Here is a 12,149-nt window from a genome sequence, read left to right on the forward strand (position 1 = left end):
CATGGTTTTTTTTTTTTTTTCCCCCCCCCCCCCCCCCCCCCCCCCCCAAAGGGCGCTAGTAACAACGCAATCTTACACGAGCGAGATCGGGATGTGATGGCTCGACTGTCTTAGAGCCGCCAGCAAAAGCTGATGGCACATTTTGCTGCCATGCAAACGAGCTTTGCTGAGACCGTGGAGGACGAAGATGACGAGATCCCCATTGACGGTACGTACCATGAGACACCCGTCGTACAGATGGCTATCGAAGAGGCGGGGTTGGTTGGTTGGTTGGTTGGTTGGGTAGTTGGGTAGTTTCGTAGTTGGTTGGTCTTCTGCGTGCGCACTGGGTTGTTTCTTCTTGTCCATGCCTTGTTTCCTAGCACATCGCATTTTCTCAAACGCACACCGCTCACAGAGTCGGAGGAGCGTGAGCTGGATCATCAGCATGGCACGCGCTTGCAATGCTTGGCTTGTCAAGTGGAGGCGCGACCTGGTCAGGCCGTTGAGCCTTTTGTTATCTTTGGCTCGATTGTGCACTCTGGGGTCCTTGCACCGCGTGTTCAGCCAGGCACGCCAATGCCGCCGGGCGGCGATTACGTGTACCGCGTTCCATTTTTGATCTTACAAACCGATACGGCTGAAGCCCATGAACTGGCCAGTGACGTTGGACAAGGTGCGTGCTCGCTCAAGCTTGTGCATTTGAAGACTCGATTCGGGACGAGCTCAGGAAGGATACGGTGCAAGGGAGAGAGGCGGGAGGCAGGCGAGGAATGGCTTTCCACTAGACACACACACACACACACACACACACACACACACACACACACACACACACAGACTCTCACTCACGCTCCTTTCTAATTCTCATTCACTACAATGCCCCCCGTGTCTCAGACCTGTTGTCAGGTACTTTCAGTCGACACGGCGAGGCTGTTTTCAAAAGCTGTGGTCATGCCATGCACTACAACTGTCTGGAAGAAATGCTCAAGGTAGCTATCACCTCCCTTTTTCTGGTGTTGCGCACCTTCCTTTTTTTTCGGGAGAAAAGAAAAATAAAAGCTATTCGGCCCAAACAAACAAAAAATCCAACACCATCCTCGCCATCCCCTTCGATTTATCGTTGCCTTTCCTTCCTTAGAATCAACGCGAACAGGATGCTCGCTTTCTGGCCCCGGACACGCTAAACGCATTGGCTGGGGACTTTTCGTGCCCTCTCTGCCGTTCCGTTTGCAATACCTTCGGTTTGTCCTTTGGCTCGTATGTCAGCACGTCATTGACATTGTGGCTTGATTGGATTCATCTCACCACAAATCTTCAACAACTTCCTTCTTATTAGTACCGGCTGTGGCACCTTCCATCGTGCGCACATGCGTGCCCGTGCAATCAGAAGCAGCAGAAAGTGGAAGTTGCGACACCCTACTAGCTACATTGGACAAGGTGCGTTGTTTTTGGTGATCTTGTCTTTCAACTATGATCGTGATCCAGCACCAGGCTCAACATTGTTGTTCGTAGGCGGAGGAAGAGCTGCATCAAATGCGCATCCACTCAGCACAGCTCATGGACGATGTGCAAGGGCAATGGCGCGCCCGGTTTGAGAATCATGCTGAACCGACACCAGAGAGTTTCCGCCGGCCCATGGACTCGCTTGAGGGGCTGGCCCACCTCGCGCCAGAGACTGACAGCCACCGTCAGGCATTGCGAGCGCACTTTTATTCAGCAGCAACCCTGGGCTTCCAAACCAGTCGCCTTCCAAACGTCATGACCTTCCAAAAGGATGGACTTTGGGCCCCGTGGACCGCTTTTTTCCAGACCATGAGCTGCACCGAGCTTCAACTGCGCTCAAGGCGCGAAACAGTCATGACTAAACAGTGGGTGATGGCGCCCGTTTCCTGTTGTGGCCGTGTGGTCATCACTCTCAGCGTAACACTGACAATCTTGGGTGCGCTTGCTATAGGCAATTTGCCGCGATCGAGCGCTTGTTCCAAGGCAACTTGGCCTTGACAGCCAACATGTGTATTCTCGGTGATTCTCTGGCGTACCTCAAGCTGGCGCGCAACATGCTCAACAGTACTGTAGCCATCCCAGCTTCAGACAACCTGGGTCGTTCTCAGGAGCGTGTGCACCTTACGGCGCTGGATCCACTCCGGGTACGCTTGCCTGCGCTCATCTTGTGCCCTGAAAGCGCAGCTGCTCCAGGCTCTGCCTCGCACGATCGGTGTCGCTCACATTGTCACTTGCTTTCCTACATGCACTTTTAGCTGGTGTACACGCTCGTGACCGTCTGCATCATGACCAAGCAACCGGTACCGTGGGCTTCATTAAAGGAATTCGCCTTGGTCGTCAGCCTGGTTCGAGTCATGAGCACGCAACCACTCGATGACTGCGAGGAAGCAGAGGACTCAGCTTTTGGGTGCGCGTTCTTCGCTTTTGCTCGGTTTCTGTTTTAATTCTGCTTTTATTTTCTTTGTTCCCGTCTGCGTGTTTGCTCGAGGAGATGAGCTCTCCTTTGGAGCTTTCTTCGCCCGGCTTGGGTTTTAGCTGCGGAAAAGCTCGTCATAATGGTCCACCAGCTGACAAAGCGGTTTGGCCGGTATCTGCATAGTGAGGCAATGGATGATGATCTGGCTACAGCCATGGCTCAGTTTGGGCGGGCCTTGCAATTGGACAACGTTTCGACCACGCTGTCGCCATCGGCAGCTCGCCGCTTGCTGCAACAGGCTGCACCCTCGTTGCGCAGTCTCTTGCTGCTTGAAACGCTTCTCCAGGTCTGTTGCTCGCTCTTGCGCCCAGTGCAGCATCAAAAGTGTATCCTAGAGGCTCACGAGTGTAAACTGGCAATATCCTAGGGCGGAACCCTTGATGTCTGGCCTTTGGAGGCTGGTAAGCTGCTGCAATCTTTGCAACTTGATGTTGGACGCCTGGGCGCCCGCATTGAGGTTGGCATGGAAGGCCATGGCTGGTATGGTCTGGCCCAGTACCTCAAGTCTTTCTTATTTGGTGAGTTTGTTTTGACCAGAGTGAATGTCGTGCGCGACTTGGAGCGTCGGAGAGGGTGGTGGCAGAGCTTTGTATGTTGCTTCACTTTGGCGGCATTCCCTTTGCAGGCGTGTCGCCCCACATGCGACTGCTGCCGGCTACGCAGTTACACTTGGTCAAGGTGCCGCCAACCTTCAATGAACTGTTTTTGGACGCTAAAAAGGCGTTGTGCCCAACTTTGCATACGCCTGCCAAACAGCAAGTGTTGTGTTTATTGTGCGGCGCCTTTGTTTGTGCACAAGGCCCTTGCTGCCAGGGACGATATCGCATCGGCGCGCGCGACATGGGCAGCATTGGTGCCTGCTTCCGACATACCATCACGTGAGTGTGCATACACACTGTTTGCTCAACAAGCCCTCGAGGCTGCGCTTGCAGCGCCGGGCCCTTGTGGTGATCGTCGTGTTGTGGTGTTGGTGAGAATTTCTCTGTTGTTCATGCTGTTGTCTTTGCATGGGGCTTTAGGTGTGGGCGGGGTACGGGTATGTTTATCTTTGTGAGCAAAGCGCTGGTCATGCTGATCAACGGCGAAGCTGGCACGTTTCTACCCGCCCCCTATGTCGATGCACACGGCGAATCTTCCACGGCCTTGGTGCGTATGCGTGTGGCAATGCTCTCTGCGGCGTGCCATCCCCCCTTTCCCACACACGCACACTCACCCACCTGTTGTTCTTTTGTATCTGACCTGGATTTCAGCTCCGCTCCGCGATCACATCCTTTGACCCCACTCGCTTCCAAGCGCTTGAGGACATGTGGCTGCGACATGAAGTGGACCGAGAAACCATGCGCGAGCGACGCCCACAAGATTTCACATTCTGGTAGTTTGGCTTTACTCAAGACATTCTGCTTTTGTTGTTGCCAAATTGACGGTCTCGAACTAAAGAATGACTCGCACGGAATCTTTCGTGCTGACTTGACGTGCAAAAGAACGGTAGTGCCAAACTTCAAACTTGTGTTGACGTGTGTGTGCTGGCTCTGAGCGTTTTTCATGAGAAGAATAAACAATCAAATGTGCTTGTGTCGAGGGGAGGCGATACGCCGCAGATGAGGCGTTGAGTCTGCATCTCACTGGTGGACCTGTTCGAAAGTCGAGTGACTGACAAGTGACCATAGAATCCACGTCACGCCCTAAAAGGCTCAGCTCACCAATCATGGCCCACCGAATACGGGAAAGTCAGCCCCACTTCCCCAGCAACCAGCAGTCAAGAAAGACCGAGTCCGAGTTATAACCCAAACGCCAGGAGTCCTCTCGGGCGCCCAACACAAGCTTCGTTACATGTGTCTTTTTCTTGACAGCTTTTTTCCAAGATTTTTGACTCCGCGGTGTCGTATTTTTTTCTTCTCCTAAGACGCACCACACGATCTGGCAGCGCTCTTGGGCCTTGTCCCTGCCATTTGCCCCAGGAGATCACCGAGTCGGATGTGTTGTGTTGCAGCCAAGGTGGGGCTGAAGCACTGAAGCCTCAACGCCAGGATCGACCGCCTGCATTTCAAACTCAGAGGCTGAGCAACCTGAACAAGATCTGTCCCGCCAGTCGTGAACCGTGCCTCAGGCCGTGCCCAAAGCCGGAAATCAACCCACCATGATGCGATCGGCAGCCGCGCCCAGATCTCCGACGAGTGGGGCCAATGAAGCCAATACGCAGCGGACCCTTGGTCCAACGAGCCAATCCTCACGGGTTGTGCCTGATAGCATGACCAATGACGACGATCACCAGTGTGCCAGTGAGCGTATCAACGCCAAAGCCGCCCCCAAGACCCGTGTCCGTCGCGATGCCAGGATCAACACCAAGTCCCAAACAAACAGCATGAACCAGGCCTCAGCCGCGAGTAGCAAGAGCCAAGACATGGTCGGCCCCCGGGGCGAGTCCGCGAGAAGCAAACCGCAGTCCCGGCGCGCGCGTGCGCAGGCCGACGTGAGCGCCAACGCCAGTGCCAGCACCAACACCAACACTAACCGAAATGTTGGCGGCAGCACCGGCGCCAGCCGCAGCATCCAGACACGTGCGCGCAAACCCATCGATATCAAAAAACCGCTTCGCGATGTCGTTCGCATGATCATGCAGGACCCCCAGGGTGCATACACTCAAACTAAGAACTTGCTGAAAAAAGTTGGGTGTAAAACCCTTGTTGCGTTTGTTATCCAGCTGGTGGCAGACCACCAGCGCGAGAGCAGCGACAGCAGCGTCCAAAGTCATCAAAGCAAAAGCCCCTGGTGGACCATGGTGCTGAATGCCTTGATGCCGATGTTGCCTCAAGATTTGAAGCGACCGATTCTTGCACTCTTCACTTGTGTGAATGAGGTCTTGAGCACGCTGTCTCCCCTACAACTCGGCGGTGTGGGTGTCCTCGTGGTCTCCGTTGCCTTGACTGTCTATGAATACCGTCACAAGATTGACTGGAGTTTACTCCTTGAAGTCGTCCAGCCCGTGTTGGCGAGTCAATTCGCGTTGAAGCCCAGTGACATGGCAAACTTGTGGGATTTCGCGTTGAAGCACAGCGACACGGTCAGCTGGACTCTACGTGCCGTGCAAACCTTCTTGTTCACGGGTTCCTTGGTACCAGCGACCTTCCAGCTGGCATCAACATGAACGTGTGGCGGCTGCTCGATCCGATCCCTGCTGTTCATATCATGAGTATTGTTGTTTATTACATCCTCGAGTCTGAAATACCTATCGTCTAGCCCCAGGCGATCATCGCCGGCATGCATATACCTCTGGTGCCCTTTTGCTTTGTTGCGTGCGAGTGCCCGTAAAGCTCCCTATGGGAGAACGAAATTAAAAGTAAAATACATTTCATGCCACTCCGATCCTCTGTCGTTCTTCTCGAAGAATGGCTATTGCCATCATCATATTTTTGGTCTCTTTAACAATACAAAATCTTTCTCGGCACCAGTCACGGTCGCCACCACAACCCTGACACTCCCAGGCCCCCCATGCATCTCCCAGACGTCTCCCACGTGTAATCCATACCCTTCCCACGGCTATATTCATGTCAAAGTGTGGTTTAAATCACACCTTTGCCTTTCCACGCGCTCACAGCTCCAGGCCACAGCACGAGAGAGAGAGAGAGAGATGAAGCAACAGCACTTTCTCCGTTCACCTCTTCCACTGGTCTTGTTGGAGGGGCGGGAACTTGTTCTGCTTGAACGAAAGATTGATTAAAACGGCAGCCAGTACCGGTATGTGAGATCGGCAATCCTCGTCGCAGCCTGTGGTGAATGCAGCTACAATGGATGGAGCGGTGTCTTCAGCCTTGGACTGAACCAGTGGTTGCACCTCCCCCCCCCCTTTTTTTTTTCTTTCAACCGCTCACATGGGCTGTGGCTATTCAGGGCTGTCTGTAGTCATCCCGTCGGTCGGGAGCTTTCCCGCTCGACTGCTTTTTGTCAAGGTCTTTCTTCTTCATCCGCCACCATGAGTGTGGTGACTGCACTTGATCCCCGCGTCCCACTGACCACGCGCCCAATGCGCGATGGTGCGTACTGCTGCCGCCGCTTGCATCCGAGTGATCGTCCTCGGCTTGAGAGCCACTGGCACAATTTCTGTGATCTCATGATCTTGGCACACCGTTGCCCCCATGTGCCACCCGTCTTGCTCAGGTGAACGCGATGGCATCAACTACCACTTTTTGACTGAGGAAGAGTTCACCAAGCTGGAAAACCAAAACGCCCTCAAAGAATCGGGCACCTACAAGAACTTCCACTACGGTGCCCTCAAGCCCAGTGCCAGCAGCTTTACCGCCATCTATGATGATGCCGCTACTGCCCGCAGTGAGGAGGGCAAGATTCTCTCGGTGAGTACTCGCGCCGATCCACTAGATATGTACAACAACATCTGTCCTCTTCCCTGCCCTGCACCGTGTTTTTCTTGTTTATGGCTTATGCCCGTCACTCCCTTCAGTCGCGCTCTCACATGTGATCGGTTTTGGTTTTTTGGTATTTTTTTTATTCCATTCTTAGGGTGCCACCAAGGCTGTCAACAAGCTGCAGTCAACCATCCTGAAGCGTGGTCCTGATGGCCACTGGAACCTTGAAGTGGCTGGCGGTCTGCAAGACGGCCAGCTGCTGCTGCTCTGGAACGAGAACAAGCTGGGTTACCAGCTTGTCAACACCATTCGCCCGCTCCAGAAGTATGACGGCATTATTGCAAGTACGTCGGTCATGCCCTGAGAGTGAATTTTTTTTTGGCACATGCGCGCTTTTTGCTTTTTCTTTCCCTCCTCACATCCGCTCTGTTGTGGTGCTTTGCAGTTGATGGACAATCAGTGGCCGGCCGCAATATCACGGATGCCCTGGATCTGCTCCGCAATGCCGGAGATATGGTCGAGGTGACCATTCTTCTTCGTGATGGCGTCACCAACCACGCCAGTCTGGATGAGTTTGTCCGCCCCAGCCCCACGGACAGCGATGAACTCAAGCATGTCAAGGAGGACGTCCGCCGTGACATTTACCACAGCACCGTGCCGTACACCACTCGCGCCCCACGTGAGGGTGAGACCAATGGCGTGGACTACAACTTTGTCACCCGCGACGCCTTTGAAAAAATGATTCAGGCTGGTGAGATCTTTGAGTACGGTGAACGTGACGGCATCTACTATGGTACTCGTCGCGTGACCATCGAGACCCAGAACGAGGCTGGTACAATTGCTGCGCAGCGCAAGAGCAAGTTCCGCCAGTCCCAGGCCCATCGCAATGCCAACCCCACCACCAGCGCCCCCAAGAAGCTGGTGGTCAAGCATGCCGGTGGCGTCCAGGCCCTGGGTGCTACCTTGGTCGAGACGTCAAACGGCGTGTTTGTCAGTGCCGTCCAGTCCCAGAGCCCGGCCTCGGCCGCTGGCCTCTCAGCTGGTATGCAGATTCTGGCCGTGGATGGTCATGACGTTAGCCACAGCACGCTTGACGTCGTTCGCCAGCGCCTGGACCAGCTTCACGACCAGTTTGACCTCATCGTCCGCTTCAACCCGCGTGCCTTCAGCCTGGCGAGCGAGGCCCTGATCAAGCAGGTGGGCAAGGACACCGTGAACACGGTGATCCTTGACCGCAATGGCAGCAACGGCTGGGGCCTTCACCTCACGGGCGGCGTCGAGGAGGGCGAGCTTGTCCACCTCGATCAGCTTGGTGATGTCAACTACGTGGCCGTCAGTGGCCGTGACCTTGAGGCCGGGGACGCGATCATCGCCATCGACGGCGTCACCGTCGCCGGCAGCTCGCTCACCCACGTGGCTAACCTCCTTCGTGACCACGAACATGACGTCGAGCTGACGGTTATCTACAACCAAGACATCACCAGCCTCAAGCTCGTTGACTTTTTCCACGCCGCCGACCCCCGCAACAAGGTCCTCAGTGCGCTCCGTGATGACGTTCGCGAAGCCACCTACCGCTCCACTGTCCCATACACCACTCGTGCCCCGCGTGAGGGTGAGGCAGACGGTGTGCAGTACCACTTCATCAACCGCGAGCAGTTCAAGCAGATGCAGCGCGACGGTCGCTTCATCGAGTGGGGTGAGCGTAATGGTGTCCTCTACGGTACCGCTACGACTGCCGCCACGGCTTCCAATGCCAAGGGACCTGCCCGCAGCATGTCCAAGGTTCGACGTGCCGTGGCCGCCAAGGAGGGTACGGCCGAGCTCGTCCAAACCGTGTTGCTTGCACGTGACGAGAGCGGCAACTGGGGCTTTGAGTTGGCTGGTGGTATTGAGGCCGGTCGTCTACTGACTGTCGTCAACGTGAGCAAGCCCCGCCAGCTCGCCTACATGCGTCCCATGAAGGAAGGTGATCACCTTCTCGCGATCAACGGTGTCAGTGTTGCCGGTGCTCCCCTGAGCTTTGCGCAGGGCCTCCTCGAGGTTGAGGGCAAGGACGTGGAGCTTACCCTCCTTTCGGCTGATGCCAAGCAAGGCGATCTCCGCAAGGTGTTTGACGCTTCCAACCAGAACCCTGATGAGGAGCTGCGTCTGCTTCAAGCCGACGTTCGGGCTGACATTTACGAGCACCGCGTGCCCTACACAACCCGCGTGCCCCGTGAAGGCGAAATGGATGGCGTTGACTATCACTTCGTCTCGCGCGAGACCTTTATGGACATGAAGACCAAGGGCCTCTTTCTCGAGTCTGGCGAGCTCAACGGCGTGCTGTACGGTACCTCAATGGTGGGCAACTCGCGCAACAAACAGCGCTTTTCTCGCATGCGCCACCATAGCACCATGCGTCGCTCGACTCGCCCTCGTCGCATCACCATCGAATGCGGTGCAGATGAACCGTTTGGCTTGGAGATCTCCGAGGACCATGCTGCGGGTGGTACGGTCGTAGTCGGTGTGGCCGAGCACGGCGCGGCCGAGCGGGCTGGCGTTCGCCCTGGTATGCACATTGTCAAGGTCGCCGGCAAGGACTTCTCCTCCCGCCCCGTGGATGAGGTGGCCGAGGCCCTCCATGATGCGCGCCAGGCCAATGGCCGTGTGGAACTGGTGACGCGCTACATCCCCTCTGTTCGCGACGCCAAGCGTACCCTCTCTTCCTCATCTGACTACGTCCCGCCCTCGCGTCTCGCCAGCTCCAGTGGAGTTGTCTTTGACGAACGCGAGGAAGAAATCCCTCCCCTCCCGGCTGCGGCCGAGCCCTCGACTTGCACCCGCGTGCATCTCTGGTCCACGCCCCGTAGCCACAGCACCGCCCTAATGTACTCCTTTGCTCAGCGCACTGACACGCGTGTCTTTGACGAGCCTGCTTATGGCCATTGGCTCAAGAAGCATCCTGATGCGAAGCGCCCCTACCGCGATCAGGTCGTGGCCGAGCAGGAAACCGATGTCGATGCTTTGGTTGCCAATGTTCTGCGCGGTCCTGTCGATGCCAACGTTGCCTTTTACAAGCACATTGCCAAGCACTTTGAGGGATTGCCCGATGACCTCTTGGATGAGGGTGTGCATGTCATTCTGGTTCGCAACCCTGTGCAGGTTCTCAACTCGTGGCGTGAGCAGGCCGAGCCCTCTATCGATGAGCTTGCATACCTCGATGCTCTTCGCATCTTCTCCAAGCTTCGTCAGCGCGGTCGCAAGGCGATTGTGGTTGATGCTGATCAGCTGCGTGTGCGGCCTGACCTGGTCTTGAGTGAGCTCTGCCGTAGCATCGGTATTGAGTTCCAGAAGAACATGCTTCAATGGCCCGAGGGCCCGAAGAAGTATGACGGCTGCTGGGCCCCCGTCTGGTACAAGAGTGTTCATCGGTCAACTGGCTTTGTAAGTTGTACGCCCATGCCCTGTATCTTTGCTTTAATCTGTTGTGTTCATGTCCGCAACGTCTCGGTGTGTGGTATGGTTGGTTGGTTGGTTGGTTGGTTGGTTGCCGCCATCTTTCACTTTTGTGAGAGCTGGGTGCTATGAGGAAGATAACCTACCTTTTCTGATTTGTGCTCGCAACACAAGTCTTCTGCTGACTCTTTTATCACCAAGATCTCTGAGCACTCAGTCGGCCTACACCAACTAATCCCAACCCCCAGCCAACCCCTATCACGTTTTGTTTGTTTGTCTGTTTGTTTGTGTTTTATCCCCTGTTCGCCTCCTTGCCCCAACTTTTCATCATCACTTGCTGACGTGGCTGGGTATCCTGTGTCCGTTGCAGAACGCCTCTGAGGAAACGCCTCGTGCCCTGCCCGCCGAGTTTCATTCCCTGGTGGAAGACTGCTTTGCGGTCTATACGACCTTGCAGCGCCATGCTTTGGGTGGTCAGCTGTCAAACTCGATCTTGGCTGCACAGACGGTTTCCGACCACGGCATCCAGATGCCTGTGCTCCCTGATGCCCGCAATGCTAGTATTTTGGCCTCGATCAACGGCGTCTTGACGCCTCGTGCCTTTGCGGCCGTGTCTGCCTTTGACTCGGCCGTTCAGGGTGGCGATGCTGTTTGGGAGGGTCTGCGCGTCTACAACGGCCGCATTTTCAATCTCGACAAGCACTTGGATCGCCTTGTGGACTCTGCCAAGGCTATGGGCTTTGCTGACATTCCCACTCGGGAAGCTATCACCCAGGAGGTGGTTCGCACGCTCGCTGCCAACAACATGCGCGACGGCGTGCACATCCGCCTCACTCTCTCCCGTGGTCTCAAGACGACCAGCTCTATGAACCCTCGCTTCAACGTGTATGGTTCGACCTTGATCGTCTTGCCCGAGTGGAAGCCTGTGGAGGGCGTGGCCACTTATGACAACAGCACTGGAGTGCGTCTCATCACAGCCAGCCAGCGTCGTAACCCGCCCCAATGCCTCGATTCGAAGATCCACCACTGCAACCTCATCAACAACATCTTGCCAAAGATCCAGGCCAACTCGGCGGGTGCTGCCGATGCCATCATGCTGGATGTGGATGGGTTTGTCTGCGAGACAAATGCCACGAACATCTTTGCCATCAAGAACAAGGTTGTCTACACCCCGGCGGCCGACTTCTGCCTGCCCGGAACCACTCGTGCCACGACCATCTACATCTGCCAAAAGCTTGGTCTGACCGTGCAGGAGCGTCGTGTCACTCTGTCAGAGCTTCATGCCGCTGATGAGGTCTTCACCACGGGCACCATGGGCGAATTAACCCCGGTGTTTGAAATTGATGGCCGCTCCATCTGCACGGGTGCCGGTCCCATCACGCGTCAAATTCAGCAGGAGTTCCGCGCCATGACCAAGGAGCTGGGTGCCCCACTGCCTGACTTTTAAGTCTGCAGCACATTGGTTGTGTCGTGATGTTGGTTTCTCGATGATAGACTTTAGTTTACATCTTGGCCTTTGATTTTATACCATTGTACTTGTCCGCAGCTGGCCCTTTTGCGCTGCTTTTTTCTTTCTTGTGATTTCTGTCTGTCTTTTTTTCTTTCTTTCTTTCTTTTTAATTGCCTCCTCTGAGCGGTGACCATGACCATATTCAGCTGTCCCTTCGCCCTCGGTTGCGTCCTTGCTTCATCATCGTGCTGATGCTGAACTTTTGGCTTGTAGACTTGTGCCCGTTCCATGTTCTTGTCAACCGGCTTGGTTTTGCGACACGTATTTGCACTGCAAATGTGCTGGCGCGCCTTTCCTTTTCGACATTTGTCCTATCAATTGAAATTTCAACAATCAAAAAAGACTTGACCTGATGGCCGGATCATGATAAGACCTCTTTTCC

General features: G+C 55.2%; 3 protein-coding genes across 3 annotated transcripts in view; all 3 read left to right on the forward strand.

Annotated features, from left to right (window-relative positions):
- MONBRDRAFT_26292 (uncharacterized protein) overlaps positions 1-3,837 on the forward strand; it is a gene marked incomplete at both ends in the record, with an annotated part of 12,051 nt that extends 8,214 nt beyond the window's left edge. The window contains 13 exons of the mRNA XM_001746573.1: positions 115-208; positions 551-655; positions 820-971; positions 1,121-1,223; positions 1,319-1,419; positions 1,495-1,850; positions 1,937-2,129; positions 2,241-2,392; positions 2,585-2,747; positions 2,859-2,979; positions 3,087-3,339; positions 3,481-3,607; positions 3,712-3,837. Of these exons, the coding sequence (XP_001746625.1) occupies positions 115-208; positions 551-655; positions 820-971; positions 1,121-1,223; positions 1,319-1,419; positions 1,495-1,850; positions 1,937-2,129; positions 2,241-2,392; positions 2,585-2,747; positions 2,859-2,979; positions 3,087-3,339; positions 3,481-3,607; positions 3,712-3,837 (2,046 nt within the window). The remainder of the gene's footprint in view (positions 1-114; positions 209-550; positions 656-819; positions 972-1,120; positions 1,224-1,318; positions 1,420-1,494; positions 1,851-1,936; positions 2,130-2,240; positions 2,393-2,584; positions 2,748-2,858; positions 2,980-3,086; positions 3,340-3,480; positions 3,608-3,711) is intronic.
- Positions 3,838-4,374: 537 nt separating this feature from the next.
- Positions 4,375-5,606, forward strand: MONBRDRAFT_37469 (uncharacterized protein; the record flags this gene model as incomplete). The annotated part of the gene is made up of 1 exon (XM_001746574.1): positions 4,375-5,606. The coding sequence occupies exon 1, from the start codon at positions 4,599-4,601 to the stop codon at positions 5,604-5,606; it is 1,008 nt and encodes a 335-aa protein (XP_001746626.1). The 5' UTR covers positions 4,375-4,598.
- An 825-nt stretch (positions 5,607-6,431) lies between these two features.
- On the forward strand, positions 6,432-12,102 carry MONBRDRAFT_32828 (uncharacterized protein; the record flags this gene model as incomplete). The annotated part of the gene is made up of 5 exons (XM_001746575.1): positions 6,432-6,492; positions 6,617-6,810; positions 6,977-7,166; positions 7,268-10,245; positions 10,628-12,102. The coding sequence occupies 5 exons, from the start codon at positions 6,432-6,434 to the stop codon at positions 11,702-11,704; spliced, it is 4,500 nt and encodes a 1,499-aa protein (XP_001746627.1). The 3' UTR covers positions 11,705-12,102.
- Positions 12,103-12,149: the final 47 nt, after the last annotated feature.

This window comes from Monosiga brevicollis, genomic scaffold, assembly GCF_000002865.3.
Source record: "Monosiga brevicollis MX1 MONBRscaffold_13 genomic scaffold, whole genome shotgun sequence".
NCBI classification, from domain to species: Eukaryota; class Choanoflagellata; order Craspedida; family Salpingoecidae; genus Monosiga; species Monosiga brevicollis.